Source organism: Bombyx mandarina, chromosome 19 (assembly GCF_030267445.1).
Source record: "Bombyx mandarina strain Sakado chromosome 19, ASM3026744v2".
In the NCBI taxonomy this organism is placed as follows: domain Eukaryota; kingdom Metazoa; phylum Arthropoda; class Insecta; order Lepidoptera; family Bombycidae; genus Bombyx; species Bombyx mandarina.
This window is the reverse complement of record NC_143225.1, coordinates 4,457,531-4,467,744: the sequence shown is the minus strand read 5'-3', so window position 1 is coordinate 4,467,744 and position 10,214 is coordinate 4,457,531. Positions and strand designations below refer to the sequence as shown.

The 10,214-nt window shown below is 37.6% G+C and overlaps 2 protein-coding genes across 2 annotated transcripts in view; one reads left to right on the top strand and one right to left on the bottom strand.

Annotated features, from left to right (window-relative positions):
- The first annotated feature begins 256 nt into the window (after window positions 1–256).
- Ufsp1 (UFM1 specific peptidase 1) lies at window positions 257–2,384 on the top strand. The gene is made up of 4 exons (XM_028188577.2): window positions 257–416; window positions 519–686; window positions 1,240–1,449; window positions 2,078–2,384. Exons 1-4 carry the CDS (start codon window positions 297–299, stop codon window positions 2,216–2,218), a joined length of 639 nt encoding a protein of 212 aa, XP_028044378.2. The 5' UTR covers window positions 257–296; the 3' UTR covers window positions 2,219–2,384.
- Window positions 2,263–10,214, bottom strand: part of Dhc98D (Dynein heavy chain at 89D) — a 109,075-nt gene continuing 101,123 nt past the window's right edge. Inside the window, exons 90-92 of the mRNA XM_089735420.1 lie at window positions 10,034–10,213; window positions 9,255–9,401; window positions 2,263–3,837 (exon numbers count right to left, since the gene is read on the bottom strand). Coding sequence (XP_089591546.1) covers window positions 3,691–3,837; window positions 9,255–9,401; window positions 10,034–10,213 — 474 coding nt within the window. The 3' untranslated portion in view covers window positions 2,263–3,690. The remainder of the gene's footprint in view (window positions 3,838–9,254; window positions 9,402–10,033; window position 10,214) is intronic.

Sequence of the window (10,214 nt, the reverse complement as noted above, 5' to 3'; positions counted from 1 at the left end):
CGGGGTCCTCCAAAAAGTCTACAGAAAAAGTCTCAGTAAATGACCACCAAAGAGTTGATATTGGATGAAAAATAATATCAGTAATATTATTTCTATTTTCATTTAGTTTCATCGCAGTTGATTAATGTTCAAATTAATCATCTTCATTTCATTTAATTTCATTTCATTTCACTCCATATTATCATTTTTCATAAAATTAAGAATGAAAACTAAAATAAGACATGACTTAAAAGCCTTAGTTACCAGGTCATAAAATACCTTAAAAAATATATATTGTCATATCAGCTAAATCCAGAATGTCAAATTTGTTGGTAAACATCCATGAATCTTTAGTATCAAAACAAACAGGAAAATCATATTTAATTAAAGGAAATTATGAATATTATCATTACTTGTGTGATGGATTTGATGATAGGGTAAAGTTTTATTAACTTTTGATTACAATAGGCAATGACAACATTTAGAGGTTATAATGTTGTTGTATCACACATAATTTATTGAACAACTTTACATTTAAGGGCTGGGGTTGCGGTTATAGAACCCTTCAGACGATATGTTCCTGGCAGAAATTAAATCATATGGATGTTGCTGTACCTTCAATTCGAGAGATACAATCGATACTGGTTGACTTGGAAGATAAACCCAAAACGTTTATTGGTTCGAGACAGTGGATTGGCAGTTTTGAGGTATTTGTACATTGAAAATAAATTGTGAAGTATGCAAATTAATTTTGACCATTTAAATTTATTTTTGTTCTAATTGTAACAAATTATAGCACAGGTATGCAAGCTAGTGGTATTCATTATAATTGCTAGTTGTGCTTTTACTTAGTAAAAACATTAATACTTGCCCATAACCAACTGTAAGTACATATTTAAAAAAAACGAATAGCCTTTGTATAAGTTAAATTAGAAAAAAAATATATACAATTATGTACTCCTTCTTTTCCTCGCATCATTTCTTCACTGCTGAGTGTCAAGACTAACATATTCCGACAGGATTTTACTCCCTGTAATGCCCCTCCAGCGCCTCCGATCATTGAAAATTATGCAGTACTTCCAATCCAATAATATGAACGAGAAGGCAACTATGAAACCTCATTTAACCTTAAACTCAACTTTTATTATATAATTAAATTCTGTTAAAACCATTTAATGACTTTGTTGTGTGCTTATTGCTAATATCCATTAGTGACAGGATTCACTTGCTGCTATTGAAAGCAATATAAAAATGTTTTAGGTTTGCTTGGTAATTGATAAACTATTTGATGTTCCATGTAAAATTATTCATATAAACAAAGGAGACGATCTTAAAACTATTGTGGATGCCTTAGTCAAACACTTCATTGAGTACAGCAGTCCCGTAATGATGGGAGGAGATGTTGATTGCTCATCTAAAGGGATCATGGGCATTCATATTGGAGACCATGGTGCCAGTTTATTGGTGGTCGTAAGTATTCATTAATAAATTCAGCATTATATTTAGGTATATTTTTATATAAGTATATGAACATTTATTAAGTAGGAAATATGTTTTTAACAAATGTTCACAATTGATTTTGATGGTGAAGGAAAAACATCATATACTAAAAATCAGACTTGAAAAATTATAAGCTGCGTAATTACTGATGGTAGGGTGTCTTGTGAATCCGCATGGGTAACGTGTGGGTGGACGAGCTCACGGCCAACCTGATATTAAGTGGTTATTGAAGTATGAGTTCTAAGGTCTCATTTTTATAGTACAGTGGTTGCCCGATTTGTTTAAACTGAAACGCATTACTGCTTCACGGCAGAAATAGGCAGAGTGGTGGCACCTACCCGAGCAGACTCGCAAGAAGTCCTACCACCAGTAATTACGCAAATTATAATGCTTGGTTTTTATTACACGATGTTATTCCTTCACCGTGAGGCGTGGAAGTAAATCGTGAACATTTTACAGTACGTATTTCATTAGAAAAATTAGTACTTGCCAGCAGAATTCGAACACCGTTGCATCGCAAGATACAAATACACCGGACGTCTTATCTCTTATCCTTTAGGCCACGACTACTTTATAATAATCCTGTCATTTTTCTCAGGATCCACACTATGTTGGAAAACAACCACGTAAAAATTATCTACAAGAACATGGCTGGGTGAAGTGGCAACCACTCCATGATTTCCTGAGTTCGTCTTTCTATAATTTGTGTCTGCCTCAAGTTAAAGCAAAGAATGCGTGAATCAAAGCTAGTCAAGTAAAGTAAAAATAAAATAAACAGATTTCTTTGCGAGTCTTATTTTATTCATTCGTAATTGACTACATGAAATCATGAAAATAACAATAGTAACTTGAATTCGGGAAACCAAACAATTACATCCAACAATTATAAAGTTACCAATACAAAATGTATTTTTATTTAATTATAAATCAGGCTCCAATGTGCAGAAAAATAAAAATAAATAAACTTAAAATTAAAAAAATATATTTAAATTTAAACTAATGGAAGTAAGTATAAAGAAAATGGCGAATCTAACCTTTGTATCCGTACCAAATTTATGATGTTTTCGTTTTTAAAATTATTACATTATAATAATATTCATGTCCCACATTCGAAGGCCCCCACAAAGACATACTAGACAACATTCAGATTTCGAATAATAAATTAATGACTTGTAGTAATTATCCGGTGTAGGTATACATCCGGCAATGAATTTTCTCGTCTGTCTGTAGGTAAATTAAAAAAACTTTTGGGAACGTGCGTTCAAGAGGCTGTGTTAAAAGCTATGAAACGATGCTGTATCTCAAATTGCTTTTTTAATTGAAAATGCTATTAAATTAAATTAGTCCGTCTTGTGTTCAAAACTTAACAATAATCCTTTATTGTCATATCATTTGTTATTAAATTTATGCCATATTACATTTTCGCTTTCTTTTTGTTATTGACATCTTGTTAAGGTGTGGAATGGAATACCAGTTTCTTCCATTTGACTCCATACAAAGGAGGGCCGTTAGGATTGTCGATAATCCCATTTTCACGGATCGTTTGGAACCTCTGGGTCTGCGGAGGGACTTCGGTCTCTTTGTATTTTGTACCGTATGTTCCATGGGGAGTGCTCTGAGGAGTTGTTCGAGATTATACCAGCATCTCGTTTTTACCATCGCACCGCCCGCCACCGGAGTAGAGTTCATCCATACTACCTGGAGCCACTGCGGTCATCCACAGTGCGTTTCCAGAGGTCGTTTTTGTCACGTACCATCCGGCTATGGAATGAGCTCCCCTCCCACGGTGTTTCCCGAGCGTTATGACATGTCCTTCTTCAAACGAGGCTTGTGGAGAGTATTAAGCGGTAGGCAGCGGCTTGGCTCTGCCCCTGGCATTGCTGAAGTCCATGGGCGACGGTAACCACTCACCATCAGGTGGGCCGTATGCTCGTATGCCTACAAGGTCAATAAAAATTTTTTATGAAAAATTGCTTCAAATTTAACAGCCGAGAAATAAAAAAAGGGAATTGGTTTGCAAACAGACAAGAAAAGGGACTAAACTGTTTTGTCTCTACCTATTTAAATATAGAAGAGCAAAGCATTAAGTTACTTTAACATCTATGGTAATAAAAGAAAGCCTTAACCAAAAAAAAAACAACTTAAATCAAACTACGTAATAACAGTAGTAGGCCTTCGCTATCTTCTATCAATAAACTTATATAGGTAAAATTAATCGGTGTTCATAATGAGACAGACGCCCTGCAGTATCCAATGACTGCAGTGCTCAGTGGTCCAGAGGTCCGACTCGAACACAAGTCCCACACCCATAGCGTTTCGTCGCTGCGATGTGGTGTACACAGGGGTGCGTAGCGTGTTCTGTGAAAAAACATTATCCATTAGAGTAATTACTAGAGAATTAACCGTTTTTTTTATTGCTTAGATGGTACTGGAGCCCATAGACATCTACAACGTAAATGCGCCACCTACCTTGTGATATAAGTTCTAAAGTCTCAAGTATAGTTACAACGGCTGCCCCACCCTTCATACCGAAACGCATTACAGGCAGGGTAGTGGTATCTACCCGCGGGGACTCGCAAGAGGTCCTACCACCAGTAAAACCAGAAATTTCCTCCCGATTCATTAACGGTGCTTTTAGGTAACTTCAAGCACCGGTTACCGTCTTCACCGAACCCGTCGCTTGCGATGAAAGCTCGGCGAGTAAATTAACCCATAGACACAGCCCACTGAGTTTCTCGGCGGATCTTCTCACGTGGGTCGCGTTTCCGATCCGGTGGTAGATTCTGCGAAACACTGCTCTTGCTAGGGCCAGTGTTAGCAACACCTCCGGTTTGAGCCCCGAAAGCTCACCTACACCCTAAGGTAAAGCTGATATAGCCTCTCAAGGCTATCACTATAGATAGGAAAAAAACACCGGAATTAATCTTCATACAATACGTAATAGTGATGTAAATATGTGTGAAAATATTTCCCTAGACCCGTCCTTTTACGTTACTGTTAGAAGTTTAAGTCCAAAGCTGATATCAGTCACCGTAATTATGGGCAAGTACGATGACTGATCTCTGAAATCAGTTCCAACTCATCAGAATTCAATGTGAAACCTAGCTCTTAGCATTAACCCTAACATTAAGTTTTTCGCCTGATTTTCTCAGCGGATCTCGATTACGTTCCGGTAGTAGAAGCATTCGCGAAGTGCGCATCCTTTAGTTGTCAGTGTGCTTAGTGCGAGTTTTTTAACGTTCTCGATAGCGTAAAAGTTAGCTCATATTTGTATGGAATGGGATCGTTTGCGTACGTTTGCCGCTAGGGGCGCTGTTCCAACTGCATACGAAATTGGCTTAACTTTTACGCTATCGAGAAACTCACACTAAGCACAAAGGTTTTTTTATTATGATTGAAGAGTTACTGGTGGCCCGGAGGCCTTTCCAGTTTCACCAGGACCGGTGGGCGAGCAAAGGCTCAGCCAGAAGGGGTGGGATTTGCTAAGCACAAAGGTTTTCTTTGCGGACGCTATGACAGCTGTTAACAAATCGCACCCATCCTGGCGAAGCTAGAAAAGCCTTCGGGTCATTACAAGTTACGAAACTCATAGCAGCAGTGTAGATATGAAGAGTTAAGTATCTGATAAACATTGGCCTCTCAATTATTGAGATACATACGGAATCCGATGACAATATTTTTTATTTATTTTTTATTAACCTTGACAGCACTGCAGTCGTCGAAGCCGGAAACATTTTCAATAGTACATTGCTAACAGAACACCTAAATAAATAACACCGATATTGAATTTTTTGAACAAAATTTAAGTGACATTTTTATCATATAGAACGATGCACGTCGAGACATAATGCTATATATAAAGATCAGTACACATCACAATGAGATATCTCAATCTCAATTCTTCGGATCGCATCATTTGATAAGATTAGATCACTAAATAAATTCACGAGCAACCTTCTTGTTTCCCGAAAAATGGCACTTTATAAAATAACACCAGTGATTTTGATAATTCGATGTCTGATGTCGGCTCTATCTGATTTTATAACGATTGCCCTTGAATATTATTGTCAGTGCAGTTCTCCGCGAAGTAAAAACTGACGTAATCATATTCCGTTTCGTTTCTTTCGTTATAAATAGATTCAAATATAAAATATTTATTAAAGGTTGGCACTAATTCTCCTAAAGATTTTGAACTTTTTCTATTTATGTGCTTTTTTTATGATTGAAGTATTACTGGTGGCCTTGAGGCCTTTCCAGTTTTCAACAGGACATGTGTGGGAGCAAAGTTCAAACAGGAGGGCTGGGATTAGCTAACAGCTGCCCGAGCGTCTCCAAAGGATACCGAACAACTAGAGAGTAGCTGCTTCGCGGATGAATCTACCACCGGATCGGCCCCGCTGAGAAGTTCCAGCGAGAAACTCAGCGGGCTGATGCATGGGTTAGGTTGCACGACGAACCCCTTGCCGAGTTCGATGAGTACGGTTACCTGAGTCCCTAAATCGGCTCCTAGGCTAGAGCTGAAGGCGTTTAATGCAAGTGCTATTGATCTGATGAATCCGTAAGGACGTGTCTAGGGCGTCGACAGTGACTGGCTCCTGCGTGATCAGGATTCGGGGAGTAGTCAGCGGCGGCAACGAAAAGGCGATTATCATGACGCATAGCCTTATCGAAGTAAGGTTCCCACGCTGACTTCATGTGTTTTTGGATCGATTCGAGGTCCAGGTCGTCATGTAAGTCGACGTTCCTTACAAACCACGGAGCTCTAACGGCCAACCTGCAAAAACGAGATTGTAGGGATTGGAGGATGTCTATGTGTGTGCCGGCCGTGTGAGCGAACACCACACTCGCGTAAGTCATGACGGGGCCTTATGCAAATTTTGTAAACAGTCACCTTGTTCCGAAGGGATATTTTACTCCGCTTATAGATCACGGGGTAGAGTCCGCCGAGGATAAACGCGGCGCGGTCGCGGACTGATGTTATATGCGGACGGAATGTCATGATGCGTCCAGGGTGACTCCCAGGTGCTTGACCTTCCTGGCCCTGGTCAGTTACTACTGTATACGATTTGAGAGTACGAGAAAAGCGGTAGTAAGACCGTTGGGAGGGCGCGAGTCCTTCTAAGAAATCAGACCATCTAGCATCTCAGACTTTGGCGATGCGAGATTTTACGTCACGTTGTAGGGCACTCATTCGTATACGATTTTCCTCGGTAGGGTTCCTTCGTAGGCCCGGATCGAGGCGTTCTTGCCTCGATGGTGGATCAGATTTAGCCAGGCCCAGATGATGCCCAGCGTGTGCCAATCGACCACAGCTCTCGAGACGGGAACGGAATCGGGAGTGTGACCGAGTTTCAACGTAACGACGGGACGGCGGTCTGAGTCTAACTCCGAAACTACTTCGATTGCATGTATGCGCAGAGTTACGATGTTTAGCAATGCTATGTTGAGTATATCTGGGATTTATGTGCTGCAAAGGTTCGGAAAGAATTTATGCGTTCTGTTTTGAAGGACGAGATCGTCTTTATAAATACATTGAAGACTTGTCATGTCTTGTTCATGTCCAGATGTGGCGGCACGTGATTTTGGTATAACATTAAATCATATAAAAATGAATTCAAATAAATCGATTTGGACAAAAATGCCCAAATGTATGTACTAGCTACTGGCATAAAAAAACTCATAATCGATTAAGAATTAAAAAAAAACAGTCGAAATCTAGTATCTTTTGAAATACATTTAGAAACTCTATTCAAAATCTTTAATTTTAGTTAATCCAAATTATGAAAATTCCGTTTATATTCAGTTTATATTATTATAGATAACATTGTAAATCTTGTAAACAGTTATCGGCGAGGCCATGGCCATCGCGATCCAAATTAGAGGTTAAGTTCATGTGATAAGTAAACGATATGTGATAAATAAATACATCTAATAATGATTGTGGCTAATTAAAGAATGACCTCTACTCTCTACCGTTAAAACTTAATTAGTTTGCTTGTCATTAATTCGAATTCACAAAAATGAAATTTCCCAATTAGATATTTGTCCAAATGTTCATCGCAGACTCATGCTTCGAGACACTTGACCTTCATCGAACGAATGTCGTAGCTTATTTTATTTTATTTGTTCGAGATACTTGCATTCTCCATGTATATAACACGTAGGTACATATACTTAATACGCATATACACATGTGTACTGAAAATCACGACAACAACAGAATGATCAATTAAATTTTATTATTCAGTTTTTATCTAAGAGTTCATATACGTAAATATACTTCCAGGAATTTCGACGTTGTAACTTAAGACTTGAGGAAAAGAGTGGGAATTATTCGAATCCGAACTTTCATCTTATTTATCTCATCTTAATTTATGTATTTTTTTCTGTCCGTGTGTTTTTTTAGTAAACCCGCGTAAACGGCTGGACCTATTTTAATGTTTTTTTTTTATTTGCGCTTCAGTGGGTTCGAGAATGTTTTAGATTTACAAATGTATATTGCAATAACTTTTTGTTACTACTACTAAGATTAGATTTGCGCAAAAGAAATCTTTATTCGCGAATTTAGGAATTGGGTTGCATTTTTTTAGTCGGCGAATAGTGCAAACGCAAATAAATGAAGCGCGATTAAGGAGCTTTTACTTTAAGAAATATTAGTAAGCAGTAGCGACCTATTCGAATTGAGCTATTCACGTCATAAAGAACAATGGCAGCTTTCTATACAACATTTTACCTGATATCTATTTGAGGCGTCTTGAAACAAAAAAATACTAAAACGATAGGAATAACATAGCTTAAGCTTAATCAGAAATATTTTTGGTATTAGAAAGTCACAAAAAAAAGATATCAACGTGTTTACTTTATAATTTGAGGTTATCTATCAATAAGAGATGTCTCTGATTTTTGTAGGCACGGACTATAACAAATTGAAAAAATAAGTAAACGATATGTTTAAATAACATTTTTAGTTTCATTATCATAGATGAACCAAGGATACACCTCTAATAGTACTCGAGTAGGTACCCTTAGCAATTGCAGAGCTACCTAGGTACATATACATATTATATAGTGTGTTCTTTCTTCTTTGTAAATGTGTAAAAATGTGTGTCAGAGATAGGTACTTTTAACCTTTTGAACGAATTAGTCACATATTTGCGACAAACGAAGGCTTGCAAAGCTAATTTACTATACCTAGTAGAATTATTTTGTCCATGCAGTTTGGGACGTTTGGGTCATAAAAAATCGGAGCGGTGAAGCGAGTATTTCCCTCTCTCTTCCACTCACGAGCCTTATGGACGGGCACAGTGATGCGCATTATATCAGTTGTCATACTGTAAAAATCATTTCATCTGCAGTGCTGCCATTACTATTACATATTTAGTTATTTAATTAAGTACTAATTGTAACAAAGGATAATTAATATTATTATTTTCATTTTAAATACTGAATATTATTAATTATCAAAAAATATTGCTTTTTTGTGCCAATAGTATAAATGCCATCCTTTACAAATGTATTAAACCGGAAGTACACAAAAATCTAATTAAAAGCTTATTAAATTAACATTTTTTCGTGGCTTTGCCACGTAAATCTAACATCGTATAAAAAAACGAGCAAATAAAATGATGAAGTTTCATTTATGTCTTAATCTTAGACGCCTTTTAAAACATTCAGGTAAAAAATTGCCATTGTTCTTTAAAGTTAAACTGACAGAAAAGGCCGTAAAATTCCAATACCAATTTTAGTAGTAGTTAAGATTTCTTTCAATTACTTACCTGTAGTTTCAATTTGTGAAATTCAATGGGTATTATATACATGATTGGTAGTTCAGTGACCAATACTTTAGGGTGAGAGCGCTTGAGACATCCCTCGTCCACGTCCCATCGAGCGCCCTCCAAGTAAAGACCACGCACGTAGCATCCCTGAAATGGACACGCAGTTCGTAGGATTGGGAGCCACAAACAAGATAAGTTAGTGAATAATATCGACTAAACATTCCAGTTATAACGTATAGACACCATTTTCGAAGCAGAGGCGGTAATATCGGATACCTTTTTCTATTGCTTAGATTATATTTATTTATTGTTATGATTATCTACGAACTAACAGCCAGCCTGGCGCTAAGTGGTTATCGGAGTCCATAAATATTAACTACGTAAATGCAGCCACCCATCTTGAGACACGAGTTTTAAGGCTACGGTTTTTGTTTAGAAGACAACAGCTTATCCACCCTTTACTATCAATGTGGAAGGCTTTAGAGGAAGAGGTAGACCTAAGAAGAAATGGATAGATTGCGTGAAAGACGATACATGTAATAGGGGAGTGAGTGGAGAAATGGTATATGATAGAGGAGTATGGAAGGAGACAACCCCAAGTGACTGGGAGAAGGACAAGAAGAAAATAATCCACAAGAATGCGTTTAAAAACAATTTCAGATTTAGATTACTTTCAATGGGAACTTCTGATCGGTAATAGTGTTAGGTAGGTATTTATATTCTGAAATTAGTTGGATTCAATTTTATTAAAATAGAATATTAAGTATATAGCAACTTACGGTGACAGGTCGTTCTTCAATTTCATCGGCCGATACCCAGCTGGTGACCTTCGTGAACTGTGTAGAGCGGTCCAGGGGCCACGTGTACAGGCGACAAGCAATCTGGACGTGCGCGATCAGGTACGATTCCGGAATGTGCAGACCAGAGAGCCAAATGACTACTGGTTCTTCCACTGTTGCC